The sequence below is a fragment of the Vigna unguiculata genome, chromosome 8, assembly GCF_004118075.2.
Source record: "Vigna unguiculata cultivar IT97K-499-35 chromosome 8, ASM411807v1, whole genome shotgun sequence".
Taxonomy (NCBI): Eukaryota; Viridiplantae; Streptophyta; class Magnoliopsida; order Fabales; family Fabaceae; genus Vigna; species Vigna unguiculata.
In genome coordinates, this window is record NC_040286.1 from 66,656 (window position 1) to 86,224 (window position 19,569).

Consider the following 19,569-nt stretch of genomic DNA (forward strand, 5'->3'; position numbering starts at 1 on the left):
CTTCTCTATTTGTATAGGATAAAACTTGGACAACTTGCAAGTTAAAGCTGCCGCAAACTTTGTCCAGCTTATTTCATATAATATCAAGGTTTGAGCTTAAGTCATGTTCTTTGCAATTCAATAATTTTAGTTAACTCTTTCATTTAATTGTTTTGAGGATAAAATATATATGCTTTGTCCTTTATTTTATAATTGCTTTGAATGAATACTTTGGTTAACTAATTATTTTAGTTAACTCTTTCATTTATTTGTTTTGAGGATAGAACACCTTCCTCTTGTTTGTATGATTTCTTTCCTAAGTAATGATTTTTTTTTCTTTGGTGTTTATTTTGTAGTCATGCCAATAGATAAATCGTGGACTTCTAAACCACGAAACACCATTGAATATTCAAATGGGTTGAATATTTTTTTGGATTTTGCTTTTGAACATGGTAATGGTCGTGTTATTAAGTGTCCATGTTCAAAATGTGGTTTCAATAAATGGCAAACTAGGGATGCGGTTCTAGAACACTTAACATGTAGACCTTTTCTTGAAAACTACAAAACATGGTATATGCATGGTGAAGGACCAAGTGTAAGTGATTCCATGGCGGGTAAAAGTGCAAATGTGGTTCAAGATTTTTTAGAATCTCAAAATCCAATGGAAGACATGTTGAATGATGCATTCGGGTTTGTGGGAAATGATGTTAATGATATTGACAGGGCTACCGAAGATGATGGTGTGCAAGCTAATATGATGCGTGATGAAGGAAATATAGATTTTGATGCTTTGTTGAAGGAAAATAACCAACCATTATACGATGGTTGTACAAAGTATTCAAAGTTATCATTCATGTTGAAGTTATATCATATAAAGTGCATGTGTAGAATGAGTGACAAAGCAATGACATTGATTCTAGAGTTGCTAAAGGACGCATTTGAACATGCTAAGTTTCCTAGCTCATTCTACGAGGCCAAGAATTCAATTAGCAAGCTTGGTCTTAACTATGTCAAAATACCAGCTTGCCCAAAAGACTGCATGCTATATTGGGGTGAAGAGAATGAAGACTTAGAAGAATGTAAACGGTGTAAGATGTCTAAATGGAAAGATAAAAATAAGAAACAATATGCAAAGATATTGCGTTACTTTCCTTTAAAGCCGAGATTGCAAAGATTATTTATGTCTCCTAAGACAAGTGATTCTATGACATGGCATGCATCAGTAAAAAACCAAGACGAATTGATGAGGCATCCTAGAGAAATATTAAAAAAAATAAATAATTAAATATTAAAATTACGTCATTTGATATATTTGATAATGACGTAATTAATCTCATAATAAATTGTAATTAATTAAATTGGTGACATTTAAAAATGTCATAATATAATGATAATAGTGTCAGTTTAAAGTGTCGTTTTTCACATTATATTTGTCATCCAGTGAAAATATTACGTCAGCTTTAACTGACGCTTTTTGCCTCTTTAAACCGCCACTTTATACGTTGTATAAAATGACGGTTGTTGCGGCGGTTCATCTATAACCGCCGTATTATACTTTGTGACGGCAAAAATTACGACATTTCAGGAAACCGTCTTTCAAGTAAATAACGACAGTTAAAAATGACGTAAATTACAAAAATAAACGTCGGTATTTACATGTTTTTTTGTAGTGAATCTTGAAACTCTTTTCCCATTAATTTTATCTTGTTAACAATACCCAACAATTTGTTTGAGTATTCTTTAATTGTCTCTGACTCTTTCATTCTTTGCATCTCGAACTCCCTTATCAAGTTCAAAACTTTCATGCCTCGAATCTTCTCGTTGCCTTCATATTCTGCTTTCAAGTATTCCCAAATTTCTTTGGGAGACTTTAGAGTCATGATCCTAGTCATAATTATTTGTGAAACACCTATAAACAAGTATGACTTTGCCTTTGCTCTATATATAGGATATATCAATAAAATATAAAAACATGTTCCTCCATATAACATATCACATATATCTCTCTTTATCTCTCATATTTTCAAAAGCCCTAAAAATCCCAACAATTTTGACCCTTTTTTAACTACTAAGTTGTTGTTTTTGAGTCATTTAACGGTGGGAATCCTAGAGGAAAGAATATTAATCATATTTTTTTCACACCAATAATATCACTATTAAAATTCAAAAATCGAAATGTTATGTTAATTCTGAACCTTTTTTAATGACTAAATTGTTGTTTTTGAGTCACTTAAACAATACTTAACTAAATTTTTTCAGGTTCAAAACATATCCCATTGTGTTTAGCGGTGGAAATACTAGAGGAAATAACGTTAATCATATTTTTTTTCACAACAATAATATCACAATTAAAATTCAAAAAGTTGTGATGTTGTGTTAATTTTACCCTTTTTTAATGACTAACAGTGGCGGAGCATACAAGGGGCAGGCGGGTGCCACGGCCACCCCTCCCCAATTTTTTTAATTTTTTTTTTTCATTATTTTACATTTATTTTTTTTAAATATTTTAAATTATTTATATATTTTAAATTAAATAATATTATATTCAAAATTAATAAAAATTAAATTAATTATTTTTTATTTATTTTATAAAGTACAATAATAAATAATAAAATATAAAATTAAATATATAAGAAAACAAAATTATTAAGATATTTTTAATTTTCTCTCTTAATTATCTTTTGAGTTTTTTATATGTTGTATTCTTCTTTTATGTTTATTTATTTTCTTTTGTTACTAAAAAAAAGTTAGGCATAAACTCAATATTTCTATCCTCATCTTTTTATATTTTCTCTTCCATTATTAAATAAATAAATAAGGTAATTTTCTCTTGTCTCACTTGATAGTAAACTATTTCTTTAACATTTAGTATTATTTTTTTATCTCATGACCTTTTTGTATATTAATTTTTTATTAATATAGAAGAAGAAACAATGTACTATGTGATTTTTCATAGTCAATTTTTAATTGTAACTTGATTATCATAGTTTTTTTTAGTAATTATGTCTCTCAACTTTTGATTAGATTATGATAAATTATATTTTAGTCTTAAACTTATTTTCTAAATAGGTATATTAATGAAAAATAAAAAAAATAAATTTATTTTTTAAAATTGATAGAGAAACTACTAGTGAAGATGAAAATATGATAATATGGTTATTTATCGCATAATAATGAAATGAAAGTTTGTGAATATTTTTTGAATCAAATGTATGTTAATAAAACGGAATATGATTATTTTGCAGATAATATGATTATTTACATCGAAAAAAGTTAACTGAAAAATCTAATTATAATCAATTTCCAAGAGTTAAAAAATATGACAAAAACGATAGACATTCCTTTAGATTGTGTAATTTCTTTGATAATTATATATGTACTAGATTGTGTATTCATTTTTATTGAATTAGTCACAAAAATATTAAATATATAAATTTTGAGTATATTTTTTTTGGCTCTCCCAAAAATTTTGGTGAAGATCCGCCATTGATGACTAAGTTGTTGTTTTTGAGTCACTTAAACAATACTTAACTAATTTTTTTCGGGTTCGAAACTTTTCCCATTGTGTTTGGCGGTGAGAATACTAGAGGAAAGAATGCTAATGATATTTTTTTTGCACCAATAATATCACAATTAAAATTCAAAAAGTCGAAATGTTGTGTTAATTTTGACCCTTTTTTAATGACTAAATTGTTGTTTTTGAGTAACTTAAACAATACTTAACTAATTTTTTTTCGGGTTCAAAACTTGTCTCATTGTGTTTAGCGGTGGGAACACTAGGGGAAAGAATGTTAATCATATTTTTTTTCAAACCACTAATATCACTATTAAAATTCAAAAAGTTGAAATGTTGTGTTAATTTTGACCATTTTTTAATGATTAAGTTGTTGTTTTTGAGTCATTTACTTAACTAATTTTTTTCGAGTTCGAAACGTATCCCATTATGTTTACCAATAGAAATACTAGAAAAAAGAATGTTAATCATATCCTTTTTTCATCTATAATATTACTATTAAAATTCAAAAAGTCAAAATTTCGTATTAATTTTGACCCATTTTAATTGACCAAGTTAGTTTTTTTAGTCACTTAAAGAATACTACCACCCATGTTCTCCTCTCATAAAGTCCGATCCATATTTCTATCCACACCCTGTCTTTTTCTTTTTCACCTAAAAATCCTTACCCACTGTATCGACTCCACGTGGCAGATTTTTTTCGCTTTCCACATCTCACACTAACACATACTTCTCTAACCCACACAATTTTTTTGACGTTTTTTCACACACTCCTCATCCTAACAAACTTCAGAACAACAGAACAACACACGAAAAAAAAGATAACACCTCCCCACTCATTCACGAAAAACCTCACCGGAACCAAACCCTCACAGAACAATCCCCTTCTACGATTTCTATCTCTTGTCGCTCCTCCTCCGCAAGCCGCCACGCCTCAGCCTCCTGAAACCTCATCCACCACGACCATCAGCGTCAACTACCAAAGCTCGCGAACTGGGCCTCCGACGGCAAGAGCCGCCGCTCGCCCTCGCCAACTACTGCTGGAACCTCACTAGTGCGGTACCTGATCCCTAAGCTGCCAGTCGCCACTTTAATAGGTCTCAAATTCAGTCCTTCGAAATCAAGTTCGTGCGTGAAGCACGAATCTTCAACTAGAAATTTGAGAAGCTCAAACCCGCTGCCGAGGAGGTCGAGCACGTGGTGGCGCTAATGCTTCCCCTGTGAAGGTCAAAGACGGTGTTGTGATTGTCCTGTGAGATTTTTATCGTCGTTCATTATAAAATTGTAGACATTTGTTTATTTTGATACATTTTTGTGTTTGGGATTGGTATTGGTTTGGGTTCTGAGATTTTCAGTGATATGATATGGTTTTCCAGTGAAGTTGTAATTGCACCTTTATTGTGTGTTTATTGGTTTAGGTCTTTCCTATATATATATATGTGATTATGTGAGTATTTAGGCTATAGAAAGAGGGTTATGGATACTGATGTGATGGATTTGTTTACAAATAAAACAGTCAAGAATTACAGAGTACATTGAAAAATTTTGGAGAAGGGTTTTGGGTGAAGATAAAGAGTGAAAGAGATCTAGAGATAGGGAGTGAAATGGGGTCCATTGTTTGTATAAGTGATTTGTTTGGTGGTTATTCTGTGATTTGTGTAATGAGTAATTGTAGTATTGCAGACATTACTAGTAAAAAATGAAGACAACATTACACTAAAATAACTTCAACGAGAGCTTTGTTACCTTTTAATATTATTTCTTTTTTATGTTTATTGAGTTTTTAAATGATTGAAGTTGTAATATGCTAGAGTTGCTCATGCCTAATCAATTTGAAAGTCTTGGAGCCAAGCATCAGTAATTTGCATATAAATGTTGCCAAGAGAAAAGAATGTACTTTACTTTTGAGTGAAATGAAAAGAACAGTCTTTTGATAACATGATAACATGATCTGTCTTAGTTGCCTACTTTGTGAAAGAGCTATGGTGTAAGCATTTTAATTATTGAGAAATTTTTTAGCACAATACGATGTGAGCCATATTATGAAACTCTAATTTCTGTGTGCAGATTTATGATTTACTAAAAGAGAATCACGTGGTTTGTCTTGTATGCAGCTTTAAGTATCCATGCTTATATGTCTTTTAGCTTTAAAGTTATTGTATTCTTTGTTATTTCTCTCTGATAATGCTTGAATGGTATGTTGCTAGCCTTTATGTCAACATACTCTGTTTTGTGGAAATAAAATTTGGAATGAAATGTTTCTCCTCCCTTTGTTTACCTTTATATCAAACAATAGCCCCATCTTACCTTGTGTCTAGGCCTAACCCCAAGTTTCAATCCGGGGATTATTCTGCAAGTGGTTCTTACTTCAATTAAGGATTGCGGCTTAAATTGATTGTTTTGGGTCTTCTCAACCAAAACTGGAGGTAATTCATCCTTAGTCTTTCTTAAACTTATGGTTCTAAGCAAATATCAAAGAACACTTAGATTATACACTTAGATTACACATGTTTATTGCATTTATTATTGATTTAAAGATTAAAATTTGTTTTTACTACAATAGATATTATTTAATGTAGTTCTAATTTTATATTTTTTGTTTGTTATTCATATTTTTTAAGAGATAGTTTTGGTTACGTGGAAATATTAGCATTAAATGGGACATCTTATTTAAAATTTATGAGGGTTAAAATTAACAATTCTTTAAAGGAATTGAAAACCTAATGAAGTTAAATTTAGAATCATAGAAAGGTGTAAAGAAATAGGAAAGGAAGTCACCCGTAACATTAATGTAATTGAATATATGATATTTTTCACTTTTCATAATATGAATATTAATGTAATTGAATATATGATATTTTTCACTTTTCATAATATGAATATGTACCAACTTTTACTTTTAACATTTTGTGTCATTAGGTTTTTTATTTTATAATTGAGATTGAGAGAAATCACTTAGTTGTTAAAAACTTCTGTTTTGACCTTTTGTTCATACTTGATACATTAGATAGTATCTGGATTTTAATAATATACTATAGCTAGGGTCACTTGGTTAAGTTTATGATATGAAGTTTGTCTTAATCAGTTTGACTGATTGTTAATTGATTCTGAGTGATTAATCATGTTTTGGACATCTTTGTAATTAAAAAAGAATTAAGGTAATTGTATATGTAGTTTCATGGTAGACACATGTTGAACTGTGACTATTGGCTTATTCATAGATGCTACCATCATCCACTGTTCTGTCTCTCGCCGGTGCTGGCACCGTTCTGACGGTGATTTTTTCCGGCGAATTGGGTCATCTCAAAGCCAAGTGTTCTCCCAGACCCAGAAAGGTTTTCAGCCGTTGGTGCATAAAGGAGCTTTATTTACAGCAACACTCCATCAATGGTTTCAAGTCCAAGAAGCAAAACTCACTTTCAAGCTTCGCATTCGGTAAAAAAGCCGAAGACAGCTTTTTCTTGGTAAAATATAATCTTGTTCCTTGCAATTTTCGTTTTTTTTTTTTTTAAATTGTTGGTTAATTTAATATAGCTGCATAATATCATTTTAAAGTCCAGTTACAGTTTGGATAACATTTAGCACTTCATAAATCTTCTGGGTTGAGTTTGAATTTTGGGTTCCAAGGGAGAAAAGACTTAGATACAATACAAGTATCCTTTTGTTTATATTTGGAGTTTTACCTTATTAACATATATTGATTACCAACCTTTATTATGACAATTATTGATTTGAAACTCCAATTCTGGTTGGAAAACATTATAACTACCTAAGGAACAACAAAGTTTTGTCTTCCAGAAGGTGACGAATTGAAAATTTGAAAGCTTACTTTTATAAAATGTTGACTTAGGCATGTGTTCCGGTCTGGAATTAGGGACCGAACCAGAACTGGGAATCAACTCTGCCATCAAAGACCCCCCCTCTTTCACCCGTCCCTCATATATATATATATATATATAGGGTCTTTCAGTCTTCAAACGGCTATCTTACTGCCAGATCTTTAGCTAACCAACCTACCCACTTCTCCACTATTCTCTCCTGAAATCTCGCATGGGGAGTGGTTATTCCTAAAATCCAGGGATATTTGCTTGTCACCTCGGCCACCTCGACCCAAATTCTAGTCACCTCAGTGACCTCGGTCCAAATGCTCGTCACCTCGGCCCAAATGCTCGTCACCTCGACCACCTCGGCCCAAATGCTCGTCACCTCGGCCTGTGACTGAAATTCGTTGTTTTATGATAAATATTGATCGAGTCAAAATCCAAATGAGCATGTTGAGGTCGGCCATTCCCTGGACGGTACAGCATGCAATTGCTTGCTTTGAAGTTTTCAATTATACAAATTTAATTCACCTATTTCACCCTGATTTTGGTGAAAAAAAAAAGAGTATTAGTTTTCATGTCCTTTATCATCATGACAACAAGTGAACCTTGTCATCTTTGCCACATTTCTTTTTCCAATCCCCTTGTTATTCATCGCTATATATTCTAGTCTTGAAAACAGTGTACCTTATGAACTCACTTGGATGTTAACTGCTAATATTGAGAATATAGGTCAATTGTCTTTTATAGGACTCTTTCACATTTTATTTGTTTGTATGCTGCATGGATTTATAACATCAAATTTCAACTGACACCCTTTCTAAGGAAATTTAGATACTTTTGTAAACTTTGTCATGTTAATTGCAGTTGATGATCATCATTAAGGGGACGTAAGTAACAAAACTTGTGTACTTTGCAGGATGTAAATGAAGATACAGATGACATGTGTGAAGATTTAATTAATAATTATGGAAAAGTGGTATTTAGTAGAAAAGACAAAAAGCCTGCTAGCGCAGAGATTGATGATGATGCTGAAAGCCTGTCATGTAAGCTGAAAATAAGTCTTGTCAAAGAATTTATTTCCACCTTGTTTACATTCATGTACAATCTGTCTTTCAACCTTTTGGATTATATCAGGTTTCTTTAAGAAGATTCATCTGTCAGACTATCTGAAGGATGATAAATTACATAAGAATCTTGTAAAGCAATTTAGGAATAACAATATTAAAAAGTAGGGAGTTCATTTCTATAGTTTTTAGGTAGGTATATTACTTAGAGATTTAAAAATATATATACAATTTTTGGAGGTTACGCAGCGATAGGAACTTGGTTATTGTGGTGTGCTTAAGTCACACATTGAGTAACATGGAATCTTTGGTGGAGTATTTAAGTGCTTTGTTCTTGCCCGCTTAATGGCTAACTTTTGAGGTTGAATTTCCAAGTGTTTTAGTACTTATGAATTGGTATCAAAGCCAGTTGTTGGTGTGTCATAAAGAACTATGGATGTTCGATTATGTATTGAAGTGAATGGTTCTCTCTCCTTAATAGCCTAGACTTTTAGGGTGTGTTCCCCAAGTACACAGATACACATGCAACTATGAAACATAAATTCTGGGAGAATAAAGTTGAAATAAATTAATGCAGAAGAAAATAAGGAATATTCTTGCTGCCATGGGGCTGTAAAAGGAAGTGAATACCCATAAATACCCTGATCTGCCTTCACCTTTGTTGGGTGATTGGAGCCTCATTTAAATAAATAACCTAAGCTCCAATGTTTTTACTGGACTCAGCTTGTTTGATATTTTGAATTTGTTTAGTTTATCTATTTGTTGGTGAAATTTTTTTATTGATATCGTTGTTTAACTGATAAATGTAATTGTTTTCATGTGTGGTTGTAAACAAAATCATGGTACTTACCATGCCTCCATGGCCACTCTCCACCATATACCTGTTGTGCTTGAATTTGGCCAGGCTTTCAGTTCTGTGTCATTCTGACTTAATTGATGAGTAAGTAGATTCTGTTTGTAAGAATATTACTACATATGTGTGAACACAGTTAATCTCCATGTTAATTGTTATAACATTAAACATATACAAATAAATTTTAGTGGTACAGTTATAATTTTATTAAGTACTTGAGTCAATCTTCTTTGTGTGTTTCGAAGTAGAAAATCCTCTGCTAACACCTAATTTGTACATATGTTTTCTCACATTAGTTTTTACTTTTCTGTTTAATGTTCTGTACCATGGAATCTTTCTGTAAGATCATGTTATTTTCCCCTGAATACTAATACAAGTGTGTTCATGATAGGACTAGGAAGGTATATGTTAGGAGGAAAGTTGTTAAAAAATAGGTGGTTATAGGTTGTTGTCTGGTAGTTTGGAGGGGGGAGAGACTTTCAATGGAAGTTTATATATAGGGATAGGTAGCCTTGTCTTAGGAGGAAGGTTTTTGTAAAGGGGAGTGAACAGGATTATTGCTATCCTGTGTGAGGAGGGAACAATGTCCCTGGAAGCTTTGTACGTGTTACTTTGTTGGTTACAATCGAATAATCATAGGCTATTCAGTATCTTCGAGTGTGATATCTTTTTCTGTGTGCGAGTGCCGATAAACTGGTTTCACTTATCTAGAAACCTAACGGTTCAACTGTTGGAAAAACTAGTTCAGTTACTTTCTTCTTATACAAAACTATTTAAGAGAGGGAGAAATATAATGAGCCTCAAATACTGTCTAATTACTAAGTGTCATATTTGTAGTTGCTATGGAACTGGCTTCGGTTGCAAGCAAGGTTAAGGCAGCAGATATAAAGGTCTTGTTTGTGAAGCCACTTGTTTACTTTGTTGGTTACAATGGAATAATCATAGCCTATTCAGTCTCTTGGAGTGTGTAATTATTAATATCCTTTTGTGTGTGCGAGTGCTGATAAATTGGTTTCACTTCTCTCGAAACCTAATGGTTCAACTGTTCGAAAAACTAGTTCAGTTACTTTCTGCTTATACAAAACTATTAGAGGGAGAAATATAATGAGCCTCAATAGTGTCTAATTGCTAAGTGTCATATTTGTAGTTGCTATGGAATTGGCTTCGGTTGCAAGCGAGGTTAAGGCAGCAGATATAAAGGTCTTGTTTGTGAAGCCACTTGTTTACTGGACCCGAATTTTTATCATAGCTACAGCATTTTCCCGTCCGCAGATTGATGCTATCGGGTAAGGGCTTTGTCACTGATATCTTTGTACTGAGAAGGCAATGTTTGAGGATTTCATTTTTGTTGATATTGCGTTTTAGGTCCAGGATGAGAGATCGAGCTGAGAAAAAATATGGAAAAATTCCAACAGGAGATACAAAGCCCAACTCATGGACCCTGTTGGACTTTGGTAAGTGATTTTAAATTATAATATAGCATAACCTGCTAATAGAAATCTTGTTTTCACTTAAGAACAAAGCTTTACATGCCAATGCCATCGTACTCCAACCTCCCTTCTAATAGGTACCATGTAGTGCTGCCACTCAAATTGATGCCATCTTACTAAAGAACGTGTTTCTTAAGTTTTATATCTTACATTTCTAGCCAGTTTCTTTTATGATGAAAAGAAGAAAACTTTTAGAAAGGGAGGAACTTCATTTTCTTGAAGGATAAAATATCCACCTGAAAATTAACGAAGAACAGAGCCTGCTGCAGAAAGCAAGAGTACATCAATACAGTAAAGCCCTTTAATTGTCTCCATTTACCCGAAGAAATCCCTTGAAGTTGGCCATTGCACTCCAACAAGATGTATAAAGCATACACATGCAAAGACAAAACTTGTTAAATACTTTGTACTCCAACATGATGCAACAACATAACTCAGAAGATTCTACCCTCTTTGATCCCACCAGAGCCGTTTTAGCCAATCAACAAAAAGTTGTGTCCGAATCCAAAAAGCCTATATAATTCCACAGATCAAGAGTGCACTTGGCCGATGCGTGTAGTTAATTAATGGAAACGGTTGCTTCACTAGTTCTGGATTAGGCTTGGTTTAGTAATCTTGTTAAGTACTGTGTGATCCTGGTGGGTCTAATGATTGTTTATTGGTTACAGGTGATGTTGTTGTACACATCTTCCTTCCCTCACAGAGAACTTTCTACAATTTGGAAGAGTTTTATGGTAATGCAACACCGGTAGAGCTTCCTTTTGAGAATCAACCACCATTTCGTAGTTGACAGCTCCTTTTATTTGCCAGTTGTTGTAAAAACTCAAGATGATCAAGACATTTATAATGACCAGCTTTGGTTTGTTTACGTGAGTATGATGTAGGCTTCCAATGTCCTTATTAGCAGGAGTGGAGAATCAGTCAATGGGGAAGCGAAAAGGCACAATTTCACTGCATTTAGAAGTCTTTTTTTTCTGAATTTTTACATTAGAGTGGTAATTCCTCTAAAAAATCTTTACCAAATGGGAATAGAGACAAATTGCTGAAGTCTGTCTTGAAATTCGATATCTGTTAGTTTGAATTAGGTGGGTTTTGTAAAAAAATTTATTCTTTTTCTTCCATATTTAAAACAGGAGAAAGAGAACAAGAAAATGATGATTCAAAGGAAACTTTTGCTCTCTTCCTTTCCTATTTACTTTGGACTTAAAGATAAGTATTTTTCCGAATATTTTATAAGGATTCCAAAATTAATTAAAATGAATTGATAAACTCAATTCCAACACTTGGTTGGTGCACGACAAATATAAATATAGCTACTTTCAAATAACAACTACAATATGAAATACTATATTTTATATTTTTTTTTTTAAGTTAACCAAATGACGTTGTAAATATTATACAAAACTATTGATATTAGGTACTATAGTTTTAATAATAAAGACATTTAATAATATATTTGTTATAAATTGATATAATATATGATTATATATATATATATATATATATATTATCATTTGAATAAAAGTTATTGAAAGTGTAAGTTTTAATATAATATTTTAAAAACATTGAGCTTCCAAATGGTTATTGTTTAATCCATCCTATTGTTTTTTTATCCTATAATTTGAAATATCAGTTATACTCTTATGAGTACGTAGTTTTTTGTTTTTTCAGTTTAAGTTCTAGATGATATAGTTCGTAGATTTTCTAAATTACATAATTTGGAAAAAAAAATGTTATATTTTTGTCTTTTAGGTAGTGCAATTTAGAATGAAAAAAGAGTTATATTTTTTTGTTTGCACTATATAATCTGAAATGTTAAATTATTATTTTAGATTATACATTAAAAAATATAATTTTTTTTTCCTATTGAAAATCTGTCAAATACTTAACTCCTTTAGTACATTTCTGTTTCCAGCAGTTTTTTAAACTTTTTTTCTTTGATCCGTTGCACTGTTGTAGAGTAGATTTTACATTGTTTTTTACTTCCCCCACTGTTATATTGATCTTCAGAGGTTGTATGTGTTGGTATAACCGATTATTTAGAAATGCATGTTTTTAAGCTTTTCCTATTGCAGTTATATAATCAATTACCAATCCGTTATATTAGGTTTGAGCAATTAATGAGGAGCGTGTATAATCGATTATACGGAGAAATAATCAATTATGTCTTAGATGTTGAGACATGTTTTTATAACCAAATAGAATAATCAATCACCATCTAATATAATTGATTATATGCATGAATTTTGCACTTGCAAAATGGGTTTTAAGATCTCTATAAAAGGGTAAGTTGTATCTTTACTTAACTTTTACAAACAATCTAAGAAGTAAACAAGCGTTTTTTTTTCTGAGAACAACACACCTTTTCCAAGTGCTCTAAAGATTTGAAAGATCAAAGTGTTGTCTTGTGCTCTGAACAAGGTTTCCCAAGCGCTTATGTTGTAGTATATTCTTTCCATTTGTATTTTCTGGATTGTTTCTCGGTTTGTTTTTGTGGTTTTATTGTTGTAATAGAGTTGATAAGGCTATACATTTGTGTGAGTGGTCAAAGAGTAGATAGAGGCCAAGATTCTCTTGAAGGGGAGTCAATAATGGATAGGTCAAGGTTGATACACAAATTGGTAGAGGTGTCAATTTGACTCAGCTCACAGGGCTTCCCTAACCCATGTGGGCTAGGGCTAAAAAATTCCACATTGAAAAAAAGTCCCCATCAAAGAAGTTCGCACAGTCAAAAACCCCACAAAAGTTTTGTGGGTCAGGGTCAACCCATGGGCTTTCATCTTCAACATGAAAAATATATTATTATCTGTGGGACAAGCCCGACAATCTGGACGGACCCAACGACTCGAACAAGCACGACGACCCGAACCTGCCCAACAACCCGGACCTGTTCGACGACCCCAACAAGCACGACGATCCAAACAGGTCCACCGATCGAACAAGTTTGACGACCCGAACAAACACAACAACCAGAACGGGCCCGAGGATCTGGACGAGCCTGACTATTCGGCCGAGCCCGACTATCTGGATGAGCCAAACGACCCGGAGCAGCACGACGATACGGACGGGCTAGAAGACCAATACAGGCCCAACAATTCGGACGGGTCCAACGCCCCAAACAAGCTTGATGACCCAGACAAGCCTGATAACCCGGACGGGCCCGACAATCCGAATGGGGTCAACGACCCGAACGAGCCTGACGACCAAAATGGGCTTGACGATCCGAACGTAACCGAGGTTCTGGAAGGGCCCAATTATCTGAACGTGTCCAAGGATCCAGACGGGCCTGACTATCTGGTCGGACCAATGATCCGAATGGACCAAATGACCCGGACCAGCACAACGACACGGATGGGCCCGGAGACTCTAACGGGCCCGACGATTCAGACTGGCCTGGCAATTCAGACGGACACGACGATTCGGACTGGCCCAACAATTCGAATGGGCCAAACGACCCGAACAAGCGTGACGACCCAAATGGGCCCACCAACCCGGACAGGTCCGACGAACCAGATGACCAAGATGAGTTCGACGACTAGAACGGGCTCGACGAGTCGGACGGCCCTTACAATCAGGATGGGCCGAACGATCTGAACGAGCCTGTCTAAACCGTCGAATCTGTCCAGATAGTCAGGTCCGTCTGAGTCGTCAGGCCCGTCCAGGTCGTTTGTGTCGTCTGGATTGTTGGGCCTGATCGGATCGTCGGACCCGTCTGGGTCATCGATCTCATTCGGGTCTTCGTGCTCGTTCAGGTCGTTGGGCAAGTTCGAGTTGTTGGGCTCGTTCGGATCGTTGTGCTTGTTTAGGTCGTTGGGTCTGTCGGACATGTATGTTTCATTGTGTATGTCCAACTCGTCGGGCCATCCGGCTTGTCGGCACTATTCGGGTCATTGGCGTCGTCTGGATCATCTAAATCGTCATGTTTGTTTGGGTCGTTGGCCCGTCTGGATCATCAAGCTCGTTTATGTCGTCAAGCCTGTCTAGATCGTCGAGCTTATCGGGATGGTTAAGCCTGTTCGGGTCGTCAGACCTATCCGGGTCATCAAACACGACTAAGTCTTCAGGTTTGTCCATTTTGTTGGGTCGGTTCATGATTTTAGATGTGACCCAAACCAGAAAATGAAACATCAAGCTAAAAAAGAACAGTTTGTTCACATTGCTGCTAACTTTGAACTCAAGTTTGGGGAAACTGTGAGTATGGTTCAACGGCGTGAAAGAATTCTTAGGGAGCTTGCTTATTCTAAGCAAAGGCAGCAGTTTTTCCAGAATAATCAACAAAGGATGATTCCACAACAAGCAAGGCCAAGCATAGCACCCAGTTCAAGGCAATCACAATAGATGAGGCCACAAAATTTTGTGCCACAGCAGTAGTACAGAACTGACCCTACAATTGAAGTTGTGTTCAAGACTTGAAAACTAGTTGGAGTCTTGGTATCACGATGAAGTGGATCATGTAAGAAATAGTGAGCTTAGGCAGAGGAAAGTTTCAAGAAATAGGTAGTAGGGCAGTGCAGGTGCAGAAATTCTGGAATTTCACCAGAACCGCATGCACCGCCTGGCGGCACGGGGCTCGCCTCTAGACGCCACCGTAGAGACTGGGATTTGATGTGGTCGCGAGTGTTAGTTTATGGTTCTGGATTTTTGGTGAGTCAGGTCATGCTAATTGGGGAATTGGAAGGATTAATTGAATAGAAGCATAGGTGATAATATATTGGGTTAGGGGTGTAATCTCTAGGATTTGAATGGAAGATGACTGTCATGGTAATGCAGTAGGAATTGCAGTTAGAGTGAGATATAAAGTGTGGATAATCTACTGTAATATGAATCATAATAAGACATTGCTAGGGTAAATAGGGGATGGTGAGAGTAATTGGAATTGAGAAATGTGAAGAATGATGTAAATATGACTAGGTGATGGGGGCCATGTCATGTAGAATTTGGGGAAGGCTTGGTAACAATTGGTAAATTAATAGAAGGAAGGGAATGAAGCTAATAGTGGTAATCTGATTTAGACATGTTGAATCTACGACTTAAATCAAAGGACTATAAGTGAATAAAGGTAAGAAGGAAATTGTATGCCAAGGAATACAATGTATAGACTAGTAAAGTACTGAATAGAGGGGTAATAGATACTCTGGAAGTGTGTAAGTGCGTGACTGGAAGATTGTAAATAAATAAAGTTCAGAAAAACAGTACAATTGTTGTACTGGTGTCGCGCTTGGCGATAGAGCTGAAGCCGCCAAGCGATAGCTGCCCAACAAAGAGCTACTGGAATGTGTGTTCCTGGCGGTGACGGTCTTCTCGCCAGGCGGTATCTGCAACGTGGATGAATCAGAGGCGTTACACGCTTGGCGGTACGCATCACCCGCCAGGCAGTCTGGAAGCGACAACGCCTGGTGGTATGTGTCCCCCGCCAGGCGATTTTACTGCAGCAACCTTGGGTTGTTGTTTCTGCGTGCGTGATCTACAAGGCTTTTAAGATACTTTAAAGGTCGGTTTGCTGGTGTTCCTTGAGTTGAGCTTGGAACGTATCCCTTGAGTTGAACTCGGGATAGGAGTTAAGCACGTGGCATTCCTCGAGGTGAGCTCAGAATGACATCCCTTGAGTTGAGCTCGGGATGGCGGATGAACACGAGGAACCCTTGAGTTGAGCTCAAGTTGGCGAGTGTTGCCAGTGTGAGTGTGCTGGTTGTGGTCAGTACGGATGGGTCCAAATGAAATTTGTGCCCTCATTTAATGTTTAAATTTGGGGATTTAATAGAATTTTTGTGCTTAAGGATTGATTTAATTAGGATTTGTGATTATTGGATTTATTGAGTACGTAAGTTAAAAATGGTGTAAAAATTGATTTTAGTTGTATAAAATATTATTGGATATTATAACGTTTGTTAATGCAGCTGGAATTTAATTTGGGTCATTAAAAGTTTGGATTTGAAATATTCAAAGTTACAAAATAAGTCCAAAATTACAAAATTTTGGAAAAGAATAATTCAGGATCTAAATGCACTCCCTGTTTTTGTTTACACACTCCTCCTGCAAGTGGACCACAAAAACCTGTTCTGCACCCCCAGTTTTTACTAAGTTGCACCATTCCTACCACTTAAAATCCACTCAACCAGATCATGCCATGTGGCAATCCTCATTTTTTTACATCTGTCCAATTAAAACATTCCATGTGGCAACAATCCTTGCACTAACAAGCTCGGGACTTCAGAGTTTTAGAACCCTTAAGGGGCCTAATTTCGTTTCCTTTTTCTCTCTATTCTTCTTTCTATTTTTATTTTACTTTTGCATTCTATGGATTACTAATCTTCTTGGGTTGATTCCATTGTAATTTCATTATGGATTCTGAGGTTAGAATGAAATAATTTCTTTGTTCTTGTTATTATTGTTGAGGTTTTAATTCATCTATGTCTTTTATCTTTGAATCACGTAAAAAGTAATGATTTTAAATCTATATGTATGTTGATCATATGAGTTCAAGGGTTTTTAAATTTAATTGAGACTTTACTTTGATTTAATTTAGAAACTTTCATGTGATTAAATGAGTTTTTACTAATAATTGAGACTTTACTTTGATTACAGGTATTTACTTTAACGAAAATTAATTTAGACTTTACTTTGATTAATTAAGCTTTTTATTTGGTGAGAAGATAAAAGAATAGACATGATTAGGCATAGTAAATTTTGATTGAGACTGTACTTTGATTGAATTTACTATGGATAATCTAAAAGTTCTCACTTTTAATTGAGACTGTACTTTGGTTAAAAGTGAGAACGAGCCAACAAATTAATTGAGACTTTACATTGATTAATTTCTAAATCTACAACAATAATTAATTGAGCAATAATCTTTAGATAACCGATGATGAATCTATTTTGAAAAAGCAATGGAATCAATATATTTTCTTTACTATTGTTTTTATCTCTTTTTATCTTTTCTATTTCATTCTTGTTTATCTTAATCCTCCCATATTTTTATTATTTTATTTGACTAACCGTTTTGTATAGTTTTTATAAGAACTAATTTGTTAAAAATCATTTTCGTGTTCGTTGGGAAACGACTTTGGGTCAGGGTTACTTTACCCTTTCTGTTTTGTTGACTACTTTCTTAACAATACTGAAGTTGTTATAGCTTAGTAGTATTAATTTGACCGCGTCAACGATAACGTTATCAGTATCCCTTAAGTTGAATTCGGGATAGGGGTTAAGCACGTGGCATTCCTCAAGTTAAGCTCAGAATGACATCCCTTGAGTTGAGCTCGGGATGGCGGATGAACACGAGGAACCCTTGAGTTGAGCTCGGTTGGCGAGTGTTGCCGGTGTGAGTGTGCTGGTTGTGGCCAGTACGGATGGGTCCAAATGGATTGTCCTCCTCAATAATTAGCTGACGAGTTTGGTAGTCTTGGAACATTATGACTATGTTCGTATTTGGAAACTCCACCTAGCGTTACAGCGTGTGATCCGTAGCATGGTTTCCCGCACGTGCTCTATCGGTTGTGGCCGATAGGTATGGCAGTAAGACATCTTGAGGTACTCACTAAAAGACATAGAACACGAATAACATGGTTGTAGCCATGTGGTTTGGAATCAAAGGAAGGAATTCCTTTGGTGTGTTTGTGTGATATATATATATATATATATATATATATATATATATATATATATATATATATATATATACTTGTGCCATATATACATTTTTATTTTATTAGTTCACCCTATCTGCTTGTGTTTGGCGATGATCGTGTACGCGGTACACGGGAGCAGATGATGTTGCAGGTGGATCTGGTGAAACTTAGCAGCGGAGCGGAGAAAACTCATGGGAACAGTTTTATAGTGTTTTATCATTCATGGTTTTGGAATAAAGATGTAAACTATTATGAAACTGTTTTGGTATTTTATTGAATTTTGAGAAGATTTGAACTTAGTGTTATCTTTACTATGAAATAAATTATTTAAAATTTTTCTCGTTTTTGGAAAATGGATTTATAATAAATGTGATTTTATTTTCTCATTTTATTTTATTATTTAATTCCATAATATCCGGTTGAGATGTTTCATTTGGTATCAGAACAATAATTTTTAAAATATTTTTGAACCTTGAGAAATGAACTTGACGTGTTTCGATTGTAATTTATGTGATGTGGTACTTGACTCTATATCTCTAATCTTAATAACTCAATATTAATAACGGTCAACACTTCGATTAAATGAAATAGAATTTGTAAAAAGAAAATAAAAAACTTAAAATGAAAAATAATAACTTTAGTCTATGACCCAACTTGGGCTTAAAAAAAAAAGAAAAATGATAACACTTCTCCACTAACTCACGAAAAACCTCACTGGAACCAAACCCTCACAGAACAATCCCCTTCTCCGATTTCTCTCTCTTGTCGTTCCTCCTCCGCAAGGCGCCACGCCTCAGCCTCCTGAAACTTCATCTACCACGATCATCGGCGTCAACTGCCAGAGCTCGCGAACTGGGCCTTCGACTACTATCTAATGGGGTCGGAGCAGAATCGATTTCCTCATCACGAAAGAGTATCTTTCTCACTCCTTCAATCTCACGTGTCCTTCTATTTACTCTTCACGAATTTCATTTCTAAACCACAACACTTATGCTTTATAGATTATTTGCCAGTGTTATAAGGGTTTTTCGGGTTAGATCTGAGGTCCCTAGTACATAACCTAACCCCAAACTTGTATATTTTCGGTTGGGGATCGCTTCTCATGTTTTTTCATTGCCGTTTTCATTCTATTAAGCACATATCCTCCTCAGATCTCACGTCAGACGACGATAGTTGCTTTAGTTACTTAGTTTACATATTGGGTGTCATTGCTT

At 34.8% G+C, this 19,569-nt stretch overlaps 3 protein-coding genes across 11 annotated transcripts in view; all 3 read left to right on the forward strand.

Annotated features, from left to right (window-relative positions):
* Window positions 1–222, forward strand: part of LOC114193923 — a 24,173-nt gene extending 23,951 nt beyond the window's left edge. Inside the window, exon 12 of the transcript XR_003606318.1 lies at window positions 18–222. The gene's annotated coding sequence lies outside the window, so the exon portion shown is untranslated. The remainder of the gene's footprint in view (window positions 1–17) is intronic.
* Window positions 1–11,903, forward strand: part of LOC114193926 (protein Iojap, chloroplastic-like) — a 13,338-nt gene extending 1,435 nt beyond the window's left edge. Inside the window, exons 2-8 of one of the 5 annotated variants that reach the window (XM_028083930.1) lie at window positions 18–88; window positions 5,812–5,919; window positions 6,715–6,957; window positions 8,234–8,360; window positions 10,382–10,520; window positions 10,600–10,688; window positions 11,393–11,893. In XM_028083930.1, the coding sequence (XP_027939731.1) occupies window positions 6,715–6,957; window positions 8,234–8,360; window positions 10,382–10,520; window positions 10,600–10,688; window positions 11,393–11,514 (720 nt within the window). In that variant the 5' untranslated portion in view covers window positions 18–88; window positions 5,812–5,919 and the 3' untranslated portion in view covers window positions 11,515–11,893. The other 4 variants (XM_028083926.1, XM_028083929.1, XM_028083928.1 and 1 more) reach the window with 4 other exon arrangements.
* LOC114193924 (uncharacterized protein At1g76660) overlaps window positions 1–19,569 on the forward strand; it is a 56,591-nt gene that overhangs the window by 30,650 nt on the left and 6,372 nt on the right. For 3 of the 5 annotated variants that reach the window (XM_028083923.1, XM_028083925.1, XM_028083924.1), the window contains exon 1: window positions 19,024–19,268. The exons of 1 other annotated variant lie outside the window; for it this stretch is intronic. Coding sequence is in view for 1 of the 4 variants with exons in the window: in XM_028083921.1 (XP_027939722.1) it covers window positions 19,230–19,268 (39 nt within the window). In the remaining 3 variants the exon portion in view is untranslated. Of the gene's footprint in view, window positions 1–19,016; window positions 19,269–19,569 lie in introns of those variants that run through there. One more of the 5 variants, XM_028083921.1, reaches the window with a different exon arrangement.